This window comes from Tribolium castaneum, chromosome 1, assembly GCF_031307605.1.
Source record: "Tribolium castaneum strain GA2 chromosome 1, icTriCast1.1, whole genome shotgun sequence".
Taxonomy (NCBI): Eukaryota; Metazoa; Arthropoda; class Insecta; order Coleoptera; family Tenebrionidae; genus Tribolium; species Tribolium castaneum.
The window spans coordinates 35,884,142-35,902,590 of record NC_087394.1 but is presented as its reverse complement, the minus strand read 5'-3'; the positions used below and the strand labels follow the sequence as shown (position 1 = coordinate 35,902,590).

Genomic DNA, 18,449 nt, shown 5'->3' with positions numbered 1-18,449 from the left:
TCGTCCAACTCCCTTTTTAGTAAACTAAAAAAAAGGACCGGGTACAAGAACAACAATTTTTTTACTTTACAATTTTATTTTTATTGCCCGTATGAACAAACACGTCATAGTAATAATAATGTTAGTATTGATTAGGTAAACATCAACAATTTGTACTAGAAGTTGAAAAACATCACTTTCCTTAATTAACACTGTGCATATATAAAAATTGAACGATTATCTTAGGGTGTTACAAAATTCAACAATGGAAGAACCTCACAAATACAATACCTAACTACTCGAAATAGTTTGCTAATAACTTTAACAAAGTGTTCTGTTTAAAGCAACAGATAATTGATCTACATCACAGAGTGGTTATCGCATTGTTAGTTAAACGCTTTCCGAATAATTTAAATCAGCAACTGAGTGATAAGCTCGTGGTATTGAAACGCTGACGGATTAAACAGTTGCAACAACTTGGACAGTCTTTAAGAATCACAGTCAAAAAATGGACCGAATTTGCAAGAACATTGATTGTTACAAGTGATTATTTATGTACAGTGTACCGCTCTTTGGTATGAGCTGAATGCTTAACTCTCACTATCGATTGCATACAATATAATACTTATCAGGAATATTTTGTTATAACCATACCGTCTAATAAATAATAATGATAATAAAAATAAAAATACAAAATTCTTTGGCTTAATAATGGAATGTTGTATAAAATTACTTCTTCAAAGGTCAGAATCGTGGTCTAGGCACGTTATCAACGAACTGGCCAACGTAGTTGCCTCGAGGATTGTAATTTGCAACGACGTAGGTCTCTCCTTTGTTGTTACTGGCCATTGCCATTCCCAAATCGGTGCAACCTTTCCAAACAATTTGGGTGAAATGGAGAGTACCATGATTCACACTCTCCACTCCGAAAGTGTGTTTTTTGATTTCGTCGTACCATTCTTTAACGGCGTCACGTGCAGAGGGCACGTGAGTCAGATCAGAAGAGTACACACAGAAGATATTTTCCCCGTAGGGGTTGTTGGCACGGTGGCACATACTCCCGCTTTTCGCGCAAGTGTCGGCCCATTCTTGCGCATAGTCGCACATCTGGAAATTTATCACATTATTTTATAATCAGTGTGAGGAAATTTTATGGGGTGGCCATAAGGCCACAACCGATCAACTGACTTGTCGTAGCGCTCTCGCGATGTTCATATTTATCGGTGAAATGGTCCGTTATAGCGCGTGCATTGGCGTAGTTTACTAGGGGTTTATACAATTAATGTTACCGGTTGATTCGTCAGAAACGTTACAATTTGTATATTTTTTTAAAAAGGTCTTTAAAGAAGGATTATTTAGTTATCTGCAAAATGTGCTCGAGGTGAAATCGCAGCGTATTTCCCTTTGAAACGTGGTGTGGTTGAAAACATTTCAAGGGCTAAAAATGGTAAATAATTAAAAAAATATAAATGTCACACTAAAGAATACTTTGAAATGAACTACAATTTCGTAATTTAGTTCTACTGGGTCACTTTTATGCTTTTTAAATAAGTACATGAGATAAAAATGTTCTTTTGACTTTTTAGGTATTATTAAAATTAACAGAGAGGTAGGGCGGTTAAAAGTAAAGGTATAATATTAATAGATAAGTGACATTAATTATTTTTTAATTATTTACGATTTACGATTTTTAGCTCTCAAAATGTTATCAAAGGCGATGAACACGCTTTAGAGGGAAATACGGTTCGGTTTCACCTCAGGCGCATTTTGCAGTAATTTTAAATTGCAATAACTTGGTGAGTCTTACAGATAACGAAATGATTCTTGCACCAAAAATTTATTTCAAGTATTAGCTTTATTTCGTCTCGATTATGTGGGAGTCTATCTTTTAAATTAAAAAACTTTCTCGCATCTCGAAAATTTCACTACACAATTATGCAACGTTACAAGAAAATGTAAGTTTTTTGGTTTCCTTTTATCAAAACTCAACCTTGTTAAACTACGTATAAATCTGCGTTTATTGAAAATTTGTTTGCAAAAAAAACGGAGTTTCTAGCTTTATCCAGAAGGAAGATATGTGTATGTAAACGCAAAATGTGTCCAATTTTAGGTGTTTGCAAATTTTTAGCTAAAACGTCTTTTCAGCCCCTTCGCGAGGGTTGAAACAAAAAATTCTTTGTCTAAACATTTTTTAATACTCTTTCCTAACTTATATCAACAATGCAAGCTGTTCCACAACATTTCGATTTAAAGGTTTATCTGACTGCAAGCGCGCGCCCATGCACTAACCTTCGCCCATAAAATTTCCTCACACTGTTTATAATACATATTTTACCGAGAGACTGTTAAAAACACCTACACTTTTTTATATAGTCTCTAAAGAAAAAAGATACCTCATTTCTCCTTTTAAATTAAAGAAATTAAGAATTTAATGGCACTAATAAAAATAACATACAGCAAAAAATAAGAGAAAACATACGTTTTTATTGTGTAAAGAAAGACAAGTCTACCAGTACAAGGTGTTCAAAAAAGTGTGATTTATTTTAACGAATATCCATCTGCAAATGAAAATAGATAGCACAGTATATTTTACTAACCCTTAACTCATTTTTTTAGCCTATTAACAAATATTTTGATTCTAAAAATCGAAAGCTTTTAGTGTTCTTTATTGACCATGAATGAGTGAGTTTTTATTATTTTGATGCTTTCTATTTTTTTTATTAACTGCTACGCCAAAATTATCAAAACATAATATATGGCACTTTATAAGAATTAAGAAATTTATATCTGGCATTTGGTTATACTAAGATCTGAATAATAGTCTCATTTTTTTTCAAAAAAACAAGATTTTTTCATTGTTCCTAATAGTTATTTATTTAATGAGTTTGAGTGTAAATCGGACGCTTTATTTCACGAGTGGATGTTTAAACCACGAGTGAAAACGAGGCGAAATAAATGAACCGATTTACACAAAAACGAGTTGAATACAACATTTTATTCTTCGAAATAGACTCAGCAAGACTTAAAATTGCTTTAAATTTGTTAAAAATAATCTGACGTTTCGTACTGAGAAATGCCAAACTTCCTTACACAGGAGAAAAACCGTAAATTTTGACAGTGTCGAAGAATAAAAATTATTAGTCGACAGTGGTACTTACAGTAATTCTACGAAATTATTTCAGACAGCCAAAAATATCGAAAATAAAAAACATGAGATTTCTTCTTTTTATCTACCAGGCCAAATGATTTTCCAAAAACTAATCAGGCTTTTAAAAACCAAAAACCACGGTGGTACATTATTATTATTATTATTATTATTATTATTATTATTATTATTATTATTATTATTATTATTTACTGACCTCTTTGTTGAGTTTCAAGTCTGGAACTCCATGTTTCCGCCTGTACTCATTATGCACTTTCAACCCATCTAGCGCAAACTGGGCAAACCCCTCATTGTTGACTCCTTGCGGAGAAGCAACTTTCTTATCAGTAGTTCCGGTTTTGGTTGAAGTGAGTGGTGGGACATTTTCAACATAATGCCCAACAAAGTTTCCAGCTGGGGAGTAGTTCGCTACTACGTAAATACTCCCTTGGCTATTTTTAGCCACCCCAACACCCAGCAACTCGCTCGATTTCCACACAACTTGCGTGAAATGCCCGGATTTGAGACTGTTGGGTTCGCGCCCAAATGGGTGAAAACGCACTTCTTCATACCAATGGTCCACGGGAGTATTCCCAGAAATGGTAAAATTCGGGTCTGACGACGACATACAAAAGATATTCTCGCCGTAGTTACAACTAGGACGGTGTTCGAGGATGTTTTTGGCCGCTAGGTGTTTTGCCCATTCTTCGCTGTATTTGCACAGTTTCTTGTCGAGTTTTAAAGAAGGGACACCGTGCCGTTTTCTGTACTCATTATGGGCATTGATAAAGTCTTGCTCGAAATTTCCTTCGGTACCATTTTTCACGTCTTTGTTGGTAGTACTGGGTTTGGTACCGTTACTAATGGTCAGTTTTGAAAGTCCTTCAGAACAGTCATCGTTGTTGTTGTTGTTATTATTTGGCGAAAAACCACCAACAGGTGGTACGTTTTTGCTAAAACTCCCCACATAGTTTCCTGGGGGGTCATAATTGGCAACTACCACAACCCGTCCACCTGATTTAGCAAACGCTACGCCTAGTTTAGCACTGTTTTTCCACACAACTTGAGTGAAATGTCCCGAAGCTAGGCTAGTCGGTTCCACACCAAAAGTATGGTCTTTGATCTCGCCATACCAGGCATCCACTGGCTCTTTCCCTGACACTGTAACATTGGGGTTTGACGAAGTCATGCAGAATAAATTTTCGCCAAAATCCTTGTTATTGCTATGTTGGAGTATATTTCTGCTGACTAAATGATTCGCCCACTGTTGGGCAACTTTGCACATGTCTTTGTCAAGTTTCAATGGAGGGACTCCGTGACGTTTTCGGTACTCGTTATGAGCCGCAAGGCACTCTTGTTGGAAGTCCATAACTGGATTTCGTTTCTTCTAAAATTACAAAAATTAAAAATTGGAAAATATTTCCTTGGAATTTACTTTATTCGAAAGAGTTCGCTTCGGGGTTCGCGATACTTGTAATGATTCGATTAAATCAGGCGGGAACTTGTCTTCACAGCCTTTCTTCTCTGTGGTGATTTTGCATTCGGTCCGTTGCCCGCGGAATGTTTCGATCGTTTCACGCGTAATCGTCTCTAATTTCGGTTCCTGCGTAAAAAAAGGTGAAAGCATCTATATGATGAACTAAAGTATAGCAAAGAAACAATATGTATAACGAAAAGTGTAACAACAATTATTGTTTTTCTTTATTTTGTCTCTTAAATGGCCATTGGTTATTGCAATCAATAGTTCTGAATTAGAATTGTCCTGTTTTTTTCAGGGCAACTACAAAGTGTAGAACCAACGAGCTTTTTTTTGTTTTATAAACAAGCTAAAGATCTTGAATAATGTGCTTAAAACATAAAATAGCTGAATAATTTCTAAACTATCCAAAGTCGTCTGGATTGAATAATGTGAAAGCCATATATTTCTGGTGATATACCAAGTAGTTTATAAGCAAAACAAAGATTGGTATTTAAACGCCTGTAAAGTGGAAACTATTATTTCAATAAAAAATGCCTACATTGTTTATTAGTACTATATTTAAACTACTAAGATTAGCCATTTTTTGCCACCAGAATCATGGTTTTCATATTAATTAGACAGAATTTGATAGTTTATAAACAATCCACTTAGTTTGTAAACTAGCTGTTAATTTACTTAAATTCCGATTTATACGAATATTAAAACAGCCAGTGGTTCGGCTAGTTTACAAATTGTTTAGCTAGTTTATGAATAAACCAATTCTACACATTAGCTGTTAAATACAAGGTGATTTGAAAGTGTCAGACCACCTTTCGAATGATAATAAATAAGACATCCAGCTAAGCATAAAAATTAATTCCGATTTTTTAAGCAACTTAATTTGTATTAATTTACTGTTTCTAATTGTTTTGTTTCAAATGTTGTTAGATTTCTCTTAATTTTAAATTTGTTAGTTTGTTTTTTTGTATATATTTTTTATATTTCTCAAAAAAAGTTCAAACAATTTTTGGCATAGAAGATAGGAACCCAAGAGATGGTCCGAGACTTTTGAATCACTCTGTATAAAACAAACACTGGTCTGCAACGAAACCCTCAATTAGTATATAAATTTGACGATTTATACGTGTTGTATCTATTCATATCTGTTGTCAGTTTTTTTGGTATCACCTATACATTTACGCTACTTTAATTCTATTAAATTGTGAATGTTAGCTAAATATAAAAATAAGTTCAGTTGATGGGAAGGTAAAAAAGCAGGGAACTAACAAGAAATCATTCTAGAAATATTTTTCTTCTTAAAAGGATCTGAAATACCTTTCAAAAATTCACTTTTTTGACTCTCACTTCGATTTCTTTACCGAAAATCTTATCATAGGATCGATAAATATGACGAAAGTTTTTATCAAAATATTTCAAAAAGAAAAAACTACAAAGAAAATACTATTCATACAGAGTGTTCAAAAACTGGCGCAGCAACTCAGTGGTACGTCCTTGAAAAAAATTTTTAAAGTCATATTTAAAAAAATCTGGAGCTACAAACTTATTTTGTTAACTTCTTTAGTTTTCATTATTTTTTTATGTTTTACACTAAGTAAGCGTTCCCTAGCAAATCGATAAAATTCGTTATTTATCAAAAACTTTAGTACAAAAATTATTTTTATATGTAAGCAATTCTCTACCACTCTTCATTGAATTGGTGCGCCGGTTTTTGAGCACCCAGTATGTAAACTAGCTAGATCTTTTAAATGATCATTGGTTAAATTTACAGTTATAGTTCTAAGTGAAATCAATGATTTATATAAAAATATTACAAAAAAAGATGAGATACATAATAATTTTTGTTATGATAAGAAGCAAGACCAGTGTTATTAGAATTACTATTGTTGCATCAACTGCCTTAATGAATGTGCAAGTTTTTGTAACAAATTACACGTTGTAATACGAGTGGCCCTTTACCTGTCCCTTTTCAATGGATGCGAAAGTCCTCTGGTCGGTCTTCCTGACCATAACAATCCTGCTGGAGCCGTCGTGTCCGTGCACAGTCTTGCGGAACCTGTGCAAGTCGGTGAGGGATCCGGGAAATCCGGGTTTTCGCCTGCACAAAGACATATCTGTAGGATAACCGCACATTTTCACGCCTCACTCATCCACTTGGAGTGGACGACGAGCCGTGTGCGCTACCGAACACGAATGTTCACCAAGTGTGAACCGCACGTTGCCTTTCCAATCTTTGTTCCGTTTTGGTAACCAAGTGTAACAATATTAGAAAATTGTATACAAAGTATTGGCCATTGCCGGAGATATCGGTACTAAAATGCGTAGTGCGTGAGGAACGATCTGCTTTACAGATTTATGATTCGTGCAAGTTTTTGCTTCACCAACTTTTCGCAGGATAATTTACGAGCAAAGGTTTTTATAGTAATTATAAATCGATATTAAGGGTAGTCTGCTGGAACCGAACCTAATTGTACTGGTAATCCAATACACCACAAGCTATTTAATCAATTAATTAATAACTTTTACTCTTCAAGGGTAACTTGCTCTTTCTTTATTCAATGACAAAAGAAATTGAAGCAAGAGAAAGTCTTACATTTTCCGTCCTCACTTATTTAAACACTAAAATGTGCAGTTTTTTGTGTAATGTTAGACAATGACAATTGTACAAATGAGTCACCTAAGGTGAACCACCTTTACAATTAAAAGGAAATTAATTAAACTATTCAATTATGTATTTAAATTTGTTTGTTTTTCTGGTCTCTAACAAGCGCAGTAATAATATTGTTGCCAAAATAAGCTTCAACCAATTATGTTTTGTTGTGTTTTGCTATAAACAATACAAAAAATGTAGTTCAAAAAAATTATTAAGCTTAGTTAATAGTATACATAATTAAGTGAAGAAATAAGATCATTTAAAATGCAGATCGTACCTTAAAATATATTAAAATACCAATATCCGTAACTTTTTTCGATCATTTAATTTTGATAGTTTATTGTTTAGTAATCATGAATCGTCCCATAGTCGTAAAATTGTTAACAGGCTTTGACCACTTTTGAATTCCTGATCAATTTTTTATTCCTTGTTTACGTGTAATGTACAAATTAAGATTCATTGTTTGTTTCTCGCAATCATTTCTAATTTCACTGTTTGCACAATATCTTTGATTAGAGATTAATCAACTATTTGGAATTTGTCAATTTAAGATATTATTTAGTGCCGAGAAATACCAATTTATCAAATAATAAAATAGTAATAGATTGTAGATAAACAGTTAATTATTTTTTAACCGGCTAATAATAAATACTGAGAAGTTATAGTAGCACAGAATAATTAATAAAATAAGACATTTACGAATATCTATAAATTTTTCATGGGCTTAATTTTGCATTGTTTTGACATTTTACTGTAATTAATTTCATCATCAACGATGTTTGAAAAAACATAACACCTTTTCATGATGCTCATTAAATTCCAATTTCATTTTATGTTCAATTTCTTTAATTAAAAACAACCTATTTAGGGAGTAATGAAACGCCATTTACGATCAAATTATATTTCTGAAGTTTTTCAATTTAAAATTGCTGATTTATGTTTGAGATAAGTTATTATTAATTTGAAAAGTTGTAAAAATCATAGAAAAATAAGCTTACGCAGCGATAAACTTAAATAAGAAAATTATAACAAAATTATTTTGGAAAATAAACTACGCCAAAATGAAAAGGGATTTTGAAATTGTTTCAACTTTTAATTAATTTTAATTTAATAATAATAATTATAATTATAATAATTATTATTATTAATAATTTAATTTTAATTAATTACAACGAAGCTTTTTTGTTGTTCATTACGTCAAGAACTATCTTTTTTCCCTCCATTTATAATTTGGGATGGATAAACAAATTACATTAGACGAAATGTAGGTTATCTTAAATAGTAAATTAATGTAATAATTTTATCATGTCACGTAACTACATAATTCAAACTCGTATTGTTATATAGGTATTTTGAATAAATATTTACTAGCAAGTGTATAAATATTAAGCAACTTCTCTTATTTTTTTCAAAATATATGATAAATGTATTGCAAGAAATGAAGTTTTTTGTTTTTTACATAAATACCTGTACCAGAAATGCAATAACGAATTTTGTAAAGTCAAAAATTCCGATGTTCCAAATTAGCTCCCGTAATTTCCATATTTGTAATAGAATTTTAAATACTTAATTGCATTCCATGGCAGAATTTAAAATTTCTCAATATTGTAAAACCTATTAAATATTAAAAAGTACTTACAAAATACGTAAATGAAGAAGCTGTTATTAATTGATGCTGAAACAAAACTACGCGAAAAAAATCAATACGTATTATTTATATAGATTTTCACAAATTGATAAAACACTATACCTATCTGTAAATTCCATAGGAATTTTGTAACACCATTGACCTTAAAACTTATTTACGATTTGATAAAGTTTTTGTATTAATTTTGTATCCGTGTTTTCCGAGAAAAAAATCTTTATTATGTGGTTATTTTTACAAAAGTAACAACTGGCCCAAAAAAAGAGGTACCAAGGGAATAAACCCTTAACAATAATAATGTACTTTTGCGTCTTTTAGTTAGTCTTTACGATACCTTTAATTCAATTAAGCATTCCTGTTATGTAATTATAGTGTTTACGATTTCTTTATCAAATATCAGGAGTTGTACTGACCCTGATAATTCGAATTTAATTATTTTAATCGTATAATTGCGATAGTGTTAAGATTCGATTAAGCATTAATTGACCAGCTAACCTAAAAAACTAGGAGCGTAAATGGCGAGGGAGAGTTAATATTGTCGTCACGCAATCCTAATACCAAAACGCAAAAAAGCGGGTTTTAATTCACAACTTAGTTCCTGCTGCGAAACTGATTCTTCCGCAGGAATTTTGAAACCCGGTAAAGCCCACGTGCATTGTCAGCATCAGACACCGGCAATGACAAGACTTATCAAAAATCGCAAGGCTACAGGATGTCGACATAACAATAACAATGCAAATTTTTCACGTCTCGCTGTGCATTGACACAAATTTGTGCAGTTTTTTTTTTAATAAAAACCTACCTAGGGGTGCTCGTTGCCGACATGTTTTCCGCTTGTATTGATCGTGTTTACACACTGCACTTGCACTGAAACGGTGCAGATTTCAGCACGGCTGAAAACTGAAGAGGGTTGATGTTTCACTAACCCTGCAGGAATACGCAGGCATGCGCTGCAGGAATCGCGATTTTTTCAGGAAAACTTCCTGGATTATTTTTAAGATAAGTGAGATAAGGGTTATCAAGACCACAAAACACCGGCTTGATAATGTATTAAAATTGGGTAATAATTTTTCTCACGGGAATTATTTACGAAGTTGTGGAACCATGAAGTGTGGAAATCAAAGATTTGAGTCGCACTGTATCACAGTCAATTTTTTCACTAGTCTTATAGTTTTTTGCCACCACTTTTAACAGACGGGATCCTTGGTGGTTTCTTCAAGGCACGAGCAAAATATTTAAACTGTTATCAGTAACGTTAAACAAAGTGTCACACAATGCGCTATAAATTAAAAGTTGTACAATAACGCTGAATTTGGATGAAAAGTTACTAATGTTGGTACTTTACTGGAGATCGCATCGTTTGCAAGTGGCCTTCAGTGGTTCGATTCAACATTTTCATGTTGACTATTGCAATTTTACCTTGCAACAATATTAGCGTGATAGCGTAATTAATTAGTTAATTATTGCATATTTTTATCGCTTAATTGACTTTGGAAAAAATTTCTTGTAAATAATCACACTGACATTGTACCATCGGCACGAAAAAATTAGAACACTGTCATTTAAAACTGCGATTGCCATAATTGCTGAATCGTGACCGGAATTGAAGCATTTAGTTTATTATTAAAATTATTTAGCCAATGATTTTAAATGCAAAGTGCATGAGAAGATTATCATGTTTGCCAAAAGGCCAAATTTTTACATTCAAGTCGTTCATGGTTGCAGGCTGCATAAAAAAGTAAAATTTTGTTTATTTATAGAAATAAAACAAAACAGTTTTGCAACGTCATGAAATTACGTTAATCATCCATCATTATACTGTTGTGTAAAATTTTAGGTACACCTATTGTCCTATTTAAAGTTCAGATCAAAATACTCATACCACTATCATTTCTAATATTACCACGAAATCAGATTTAAAAAAAATTCCTATAATTTTCCAATAGATCTTACGTCATTTTGTTTTGAATAAACAAGAATTTCGAAATATCTCGACTGTCAGTAGCATTGTTTGCTAATTGCACGAATTTTGTGGGGCAAATTTTAATTCACTAAACGAAAATATGATTTCCTCATGCATATAACATTTAACAAACACTATGGAATTGCTAAACAAATCACCAAAAGTATTTAGAATTTCATTCAGAGCTGCAAAAACTTATTTATTTCCGTTTCGTGTCAAAATTATTAACATCATATTTGAGCAAAAAAGTTCCCAAAAAGGCACTTCTATACTGAAATCTGGAATCAAAAAAATCTTGTTCACAGATAGGATTTTTTTAGGGAGAAGTTAATTCATCTTTTATCTTTACAATTATGACAGATAGTAAAGCACGTCTGTAAAAATAGTTTGCACAAATATTTTCCCGATAAATTCTCTTATTAAAAATTGTAAAGAATAGTTTCTTTCCTAAAAATATGGTGATAAAGGAAAGTAAACAATTACTTTCTTATTAAAGATATTGTAAAATTGTAATCTTGAAGTGCTTATTGATACCGATGTTATCGTTAAGTACATTTACTAATAATAATAATAATACAGGACTATACGTATGCGGAAATATTTTCTCCCAGGATTTCGTTCCAGCCTTCAAAGCTCACTGAAACGAAATTCAAGTGCACCATGAAGATCAAAACTACGGTTTAATTATTATTCTCACGTAAACACTAAACCAGAAAAACATATTGAAATCAATGCTTTTGCAACAATTAAAAGTCCCGTTACAAAAATTACGTAAAAAGTGATTTAGTCGGAAACAGATGCGCTTAATAATTGCAACAACAAAACCCGCTACTTATTTTGCATCTGCATATCCTCAATTTGAATCAACAATTATGTTATGAAGTGACGCCTCATAATAAAGCATTCATTCGGATCCACTCTACAAAACGAGAAACTCGATCTAGTTTTTTCGGTCAGTGATACTTTACTTCCAAAATTAATTTTAAATTTTTATCACCGATCGAATGATCGAATAATTTTTTTATTTTCTCGTGCGTAATAAAGTACGCACCCAATTTTTCGCGTAAATACAGGGCGTATCACCGGGACAGACGTCGGTCCTAATTGAACGGAAATCCGGCGCACATCAAGTGCCATATAATAATTTGGTACAAGTGCAAGGTTAGGCGATCAAGGACGACCAACCCAGCGAAATCATTAAAATAATTTGAAAGAGTCACGCATTGGAGTTTCTGGCCAGAAATCAATTAGAAACGTTTAAGCAAATGGGGAACGGTTACGGTTTAATTAATTATTTTTCTAGCGCACTACTTCTAATAAACGCTATTTATTTATTTCAAGGGAAGAGACCAGAAAATTGTAGCGTAAGTGAATTATTTGCCGTATTATGTAACGTGCTCGTTAAGCCTAATTTATTAAAAAATATAACCACGGTGATTAGCTGGAAACATGTTGTGCAATGATGAACCCAGTTAAGGTGTGTTTATTTCTTTATCAGTTGAGATAATTGATCAACAATAGCAAAATATTGGAAAACAATAAATTTGTCATTTTTCTAATCCTGACGTGATAAAACACTGGATTATATCATTTATTACTCCAGATAACGAAAATATTATCTGCTGACGTCATTTTCGGTAATATTTTTAAGGAAAATTTTGCTGGAATCCTTGCTATCAAGGTTTAGAGGACTGTGATATTATCAGTATTATCACTGATGGTAAACTATTTCCATAAAGGGTGAACAATGAGGATTTCATACGAATTTATGTTTTGCGTTTTGCTTTACTGAGGTCACGGAAGCTTAAAGCACGGATTTTCCTCGACCATGAAGAGCCTGATACGGGTGAAAAATTATTATCAAATACAACTTTCAAGTAGTTATTGAATGATTCGTATCACGTAGACATTTTCTTAATAATTTACGGAATCTCACAGAAAAGTGAATCATCTTTTTAAATTATTATGTTCAAATACAAAAAAATACACAACTATTTTCTGGTAAAATAAGTATTCATTAGTGTGTATTTAGCAAAAGTTTTTTAATCAAAGTAATTACTTTTTCCTAGTAATCCGGTTCTAACTCTAAATGTGGTTTTAAAAAAATCGTTAAAATTATTAATCAACAGAAAATTTAAATAAACGGATTATTTAATCCGTACTTGGTTTAAATACAGGTAAAATAAACTTACTAGACCTTTTCCAATTATTGTAGTTCAGAGTGTATCAGATTAATTTCAGAAAAGATAAACTGTACATTTTTATAAATAACTCTTTCTGAAACGTGAAATACATTTGATAGGTACTTTATATTTTTTCTGCTTTGTGCAATATTTAGTAATAAACAAAAATATAAACAATAATTGTACGAGTGTTTAATAAAAAAAAACAATAATGAAAAATGTTACATACCCAATTTCCATTTGTATATCTTTTACACTGAAACAATTGCAACACTTTTTTCGATTCACCTTTTATAAATAATGTGATATAAAAAGATAAATTAGAAAAAAAAAATGATATCATTGTTATTTTACTTCCTGTATCAAATGAATCCTGTATGCAACCAACAATACGACCAAAAAAAATCTCCCCAAATTCAAAATCCATCACCTATTTTTCTAGTGGTAAATTGGTAAATTACAGGAAAAATATGCGTCAATTAATTAAATATAAAATGGGTGGTTCACCGCTTTAAAGAAGAAAGTTCAAAATTTGAGGATATCATATCAGTCATATTACTATTAAAACCAAAATTGCTATAAAATATAAAAAATAGATTTTTATAATTGTTTCGAAAAATATAAGCTGTATTATTGTAGCTTACTTCTGAAACAGCATATTTAACAATTTTTGGTGGTGTAAAGAGTAAAAAAAATATTAATTTTTAATTTTTTAAGTCAATAATGGACTCACTGGGACAGTATTTGTACAATAAATTATATGCAACAAATCAACAACAATAGTAATTAATTATACCTACCTTTAAAAAAATTAATGAAGAACGTGTTACACTTTCCTGGCTGAAACACTGAAAGTATTCCCGCTGTGGTTTTAAAACGCTTTTATAAACGCGGCTTATCAGCGATACACAATAATTAACAATACCATATTGCTGAGATAACACAAAATTCACAGAAAGAACTGCGCTTGCAAACATTAGGATCATGTTATTGGCCAATTTACAAACTGTAAAGAAAATTATCTCGACTTGGTTGTTGCTTTTACTTAATCATCAAATCTGACTCACTGAAAAAAGTTACAATTTTTGTGAGCGCTTTTAAATTCGTATAAAAGCATATGTACTTTAAATAAATGTAATTAAACTTACCTTCTCGGCTTATCTAAGACTCGCATCTAATGCAAATGTGCTCTTGACAAATTCAACTTTACCAAATGTGGGCTTTATATGCTCACTCAACGACATCCATTTAGCAATTACATTAAGTGAGTTAAGTGAACCTAAAAGAAATTTTTATTTCGCGAATGCCAATAAACAAGATGACATAATGTCTTAATTAATGCGTTTATTTCACAAATTACAAAAACCTAACTAGGGTATAATAATTTTTCGTTGTTCTTTCTTCATCCAATTGCCGAAATTCCAAAGCGCATCTGTTTCTCTCACTCCGCAAATCAACGCTATTGTAAAGTTGCGCCTAAATAACGCAATAAAAATAAAACTAATCTTGTTCAAACGCTTGATTTACCTGCAAATATAACACGTCTTTGACCCTGGAATAAGCCTCCACAGCCCTAAAATCCTCCTTCACTTTCTCCAACATTTGCGCAGCGTTTAAAATAATCTCCCGTCTTTCAGTGGCTTCAAGTTGCGCAGAATGCGCCACCAGACATTTAACGTACAACAAAACGGCCCTAGCTCTATCGAAATTGCCCCCATGTGCCAGAATTTGAACAAGACACCGGTCCAAAATTTTTAGGGCCTGACTAGTCATTCCCAAACTTAACTGAATATTGGCAATGTGCAAGTGAATCAAAGCGGAATGATAATCCAAATTGTGTTTATCAGTGTCTAGGAGACAATTGCTAAGAAGAGTCATAATTTCCGGTGAGACTTTATCGGGATAACAACTGGAAAATTGGATTTCCGCGAGCAAAATTTTGGCCCTCACGTAATAGAAAATTTTAAGTTTGTATTTGTTATCGCTGTGAAAACGATTTATCAAAATATCAACAAATCGGTGCGCTTCAGTGTAATCCTGCTTGTAGTAGTACAACTCAGCTAGTCTCAAGTAACCCTCCCACTTATCCACGACTAGAATTTTCTGAGCTGCAGCTTCAGCTTCGCTCCAATTTTCATGATGTAACGCTCGCACGAAAATAAATAAATTTTCGCACAACATCCAAATGTGCGAATTTGGCTCGTTTGGAAACCGATCTTTCGCAAAATTCAACACAGTGTTTACCAAATTGTAATTTCCTTGCATTAGAAGGTGATTGGCCACGTTACAAATCGCCAAACAGAAACCTTCACCATAGACCGCCTTCCCGTCATTACTACGTCCATTATCAATATTTAAATAAAACAATAACTGGCTCCAAAGTGACGACATTTCCGTCTTGCCGTAAAACTGCCAAAGGGCTGATTTGACCGCATAACTGTTCGAAATAAGATCGCGCAAAATGTGTTGGCAATTAATCAAATCGCCTTTTGTTAACGTTTCGAAAATTTGGTGCGGATGGCCTGAGATAAGACACGCGTATTGGACGAAAGTTTGAATACCGAGTGATGCGGTGTAGGATAGGTTGAGTTCGAAACTTTTGGCTACAGAGTGTTCGAGTAATTTTTCTTTGTTGACTGGGGTCAGGCGGTAGAGCCAACAGAGGGCGTGTTGGAGGCAAACGTTGTCGTTTGCAACTTGGGAGCTTTTTATTGCCTCTCTAAGTGAGGCGAGAGCTTCTTCCCTATAATTATTATTACAAGACGTACACTGTGTAATAATTAACTCACTTGTGGCCGAAATGGTGGTGCAAAATTGCTAGATTGAGTGCCGCAAATCTGTAAACTTTACTTTTATCCTCCGATGAGATTTTGGTATCGGTTAAAGTGCTTCTGTCGAAACAGTGATATAAACTATCAATGGCGCCGCAAAATTCCTTCACTCTTAAGTAATTTAAGTATGACAAAAAGTGCTAAAACAACGTGAAACAATAAGGCCTTTAGCTTTGAATTAAAGTTGGCAACTTTTTTCCGTATAATGAAAAACCATTTCTTTAAAATTCTCGTCAAAATCTAAAATTCAATGTTATTTTTTCTTATTCAATATAAAATCGGGAACAAAAAATCGTTACAGTTTTTCCTTTTGCTAAATTCCTTTTTTTATTTATTAAATTTGACCAAAACTCATGTTATCTTTGCTTGTTTTGTTCAATGTTATTAATTTTTTTTAAACAGAGACTCCTTTACTTTGGAAGGTTTTGTGGAAATAAATAAATCGGGATTGATTGTATGTTTCATTGAACTTTTGAACAAAATTTTTACCCGGAAAAAGTCTAACAATAACCACAACATTTATTATTTGTAGCCCTTTAAACTATTGTCTCCGTTTTTTGTAACATTTTGCCAAAAAACACTTAATTAAGTCGAAAATTTTACCTTTGTCTTTACCATTTATAATCTGAAGATATTAGGTATAACTCAAGCAACTTTTTAAGCTCGGATCTAAAGAATTCAACTTTTTAAGCTCACAGCACTATTTTTTAGATTGATAACCAACTTAATTTCAAAGTTTTTTTTTTTTTTTTTGATAGTTTAAACTTACAGCTTCTGCCAAAGATCGGTTTGATTGGAGCAAATTGGAGATTCTATTGTGAAGTTCTTGAGGTGGCAATGCTTTTTCTTCATTATTGGTTAAAAGGGCGGCTTGAGTCGCTATAAATAACTCAGCTTGACGCCTTGACCACTGATTTCTGTTAGCACTCCTAATAAATATTGTTATTTTTCGAAATGACAATTCTAGCTATTATACCAATCATCGGGACAAATAACTTTATTAACTTCTATTGCAATCTGGTCACGTGTTGTTAAACTTTTTTGCCAATCTTCATAGTACCTTTTAAAAGTTAAATAAACACTCGTAACTTCCGAAAAAGTGAGTTTATCAAAGTTTACGATAAGTCTTCGTAAATAGTAACCTGAAATCGTGGTTTTACAAACGTATTCATAAAACTTTCGAAATAAATTACCAACAATGCTACTCTTGCTTACAAAACAGTTTGGTTCTATTCCTGCCGCTATGTTTTCATTGAAAGTCATGATCCTGTTAAAACTATCAATAATATCAAGCATAGTTCCTGTTCCGTTTGTATATAAACTGGCTAGTGTCTCATCAAAAGCCTCAATAACGCTCTGGTGCACTTCATATTTAGTTGAGACTAAAATGTTCCGTAACTCTTCTAAACTAAGATCAGGACTTTGCAATAACTTTAATATTAAAACGCAAAAGTCTCGTCTGTATCTGGCCTTAAGCACCCCATCATCTTCACAGCTAAACCGGTCTAAAATAATGTGATACTGTAGTTTGAAGTGAGGTGAACTGGGCAGTACCTGAATCCCGAAATAAGCAATAATCACGGATTAAAATTGCAACGGTTAGTCTATGGGGAGTCATTACTTCAACGTTGGATTTTTTACAAGGTGGACTTTCCACGTTTGTGGGCATTTTTAACCGTTCCATTTACCACTTTTAAATTTTTTCTAGGTTAGCTCGAATTGTCAAACAAGAAATCAGTCGGTAAAACAGGAATCAGTGGCGGTGTAACCTCAAAAAAACGTAAATCGTTCGAAAATGGTATTTCATGTTGTAATACTTTCTTTGCAATTAATCGTTTTGTTTCAGCTGTTTTACTCGTTTTTCAAGTCCCTGGTCGGGAAGGACGTTGTGGTGGAACTGAAAAATGATCTAAGGTGAGTATGCAATTTGCGCCCCACAAGTTCTGAGTTGGTTGTCTTGTTTAGCATTTGTGGTACTCTACATTCAGTAGATCAGTATTTAAACATTAAATTGACTGATATTAGTGTTACCGATACGGAAAAGTACCCTCATATGGTGAGAAAACCATTTAAATAACTGGGTTGAGTAGTAACTAATTTTTTTAGCTTTCTGTAAAAAACTGTTTTATACGGGGTTCAGTTGTCCGTTATGTGCAACTACCAGCCGATGAGGTTGATACGCAACTTTTACAAGACTCTGCAAGGAAAGAGGCCACAGCTCCAACTAGATAATTTCAGAAAAGTTCATCAAATTAAGTATAGGTTTAAATTTCCACAACATCTGAATGGCACTTTCTGTTTATCAGCGGATAATAATTAGTTAGCTAGTTATAAGTGGTATAAAAAGTGTTCCCATGAAGACTATGAGAAATAAAAGTCAAATTTTTCTTTTGTGTGAGTTTGAATATCACCCATTAAAACTTTACCTAAATCCTATACCACAGATTTACGTTAGGGTGGTAAACATTTATTTAAACTGATGGCCCAGTCAAGTGTGTTTTTCTGACCTAGTTCAATAATGGCGTATTTCCTGACCCAGGATAGGAATGGGTTAAAGAAACTATTTTTCTATT

The 18,449-nt window shown here is 32.7% G+C and overlaps 3 protein-coding genes across 9 annotated transcripts; 1 reads left to right on the top strand and 2 right to left on the bottom strand.

The window, feature by feature from the left end:
- Positions 1–56: 56 nt before the first annotated feature.
- On the bottom strand, positions 57–14,275 carry LOC655834 (uncharacterized). 6 transcript variants are annotated; one of them, XM_015985509.2, is made up of 5 exons: positions 14,194–14,275; positions 6,561–6,699; positions 4,560–4,727; positions 3,342–4,508; positions 57–1,086 (listed from the first exon to the last, which is right to left on the bottom strand). In XM_015985509.2, the coding sequence occupies exons 1-5, from the start codon at positions 14,217–14,219 to the stop codon at positions 724–726; spliced, it is 1,863 nt and encodes a 620-aa protein (XP_015840995.1). In that variant the 5' UTR covers positions 14,220–14,275; the 3' UTR covers positions 57–723. The 6 variants fall into 6 exon arrangements, with proteins under 6 accessions (XP_015840995.1, XP_015840994.1, XP_967490.1 ...); XM_015985508.2 differs by having other exon boundaries at positions 3,342–4,511; positions 14,194–14,271; XM_962397.4 differs by lacking the exon at positions 14,194–14,275 and adding an exon at positions 13,846–13,911 and having other exon boundaries at positions 3,342–4,511.
- A 94-nt stretch (positions 14,276–14,369) lies between these two features.
- On the bottom strand, positions 14,370–17,572 carry ida (imaginal discs arrested). Its single transcript, XM_008192110.3, has 7 exons — positions 17,431–17,572; positions 17,070–17,381; positions 16,853–17,018; positions 16,646–16,805; positions 15,835–16,016; positions 14,573–15,788; positions 14,370–14,521 (listed from the first exon to the last, which is right to left on the bottom strand). Exons 1-7 carry the CDS (start codon positions 17,558–17,560, stop codon positions 14,402–14,404), a joined length of 2,286 nt encoding a protein of 761 aa, XP_008190332.1. The 5' UTR covers positions 17,561–17,572; the 3' UTR covers positions 14,370–14,401.
- Positions 17,503–18,267, top strand: LOC655665 (uncharacterized protein). 2 transcript variants are annotated; one of them, XM_064359862.1, is made up of 5 exons: positions 17,503–17,520; positions 17,585–17,674; positions 17,723–17,790; positions 17,842–17,932; positions 17,983–18,267. In XM_064359862.1, exons 2-5 carry the CDS (start codon positions 17,672–17,674, stop codon positions 18,106–18,108), a joined length of 288 nt encoding a protein of 95 aa, XP_064215932.1. In that variant the 5' UTR covers positions 17,503–17,520; positions 17,585–17,671; the 3' UTR covers positions 18,109–18,267. The 2 variants fall into 2 exon arrangements, with proteins under 2 accessions (XP_064215932.1, XP_015840997.1); XM_015985511.2 differs by lacking the exon at positions 17,503–17,520 and having other exon boundaries at positions 17,565–17,674.
- Positions 18,268–18,449: the final 182 nt, after the last annotated feature.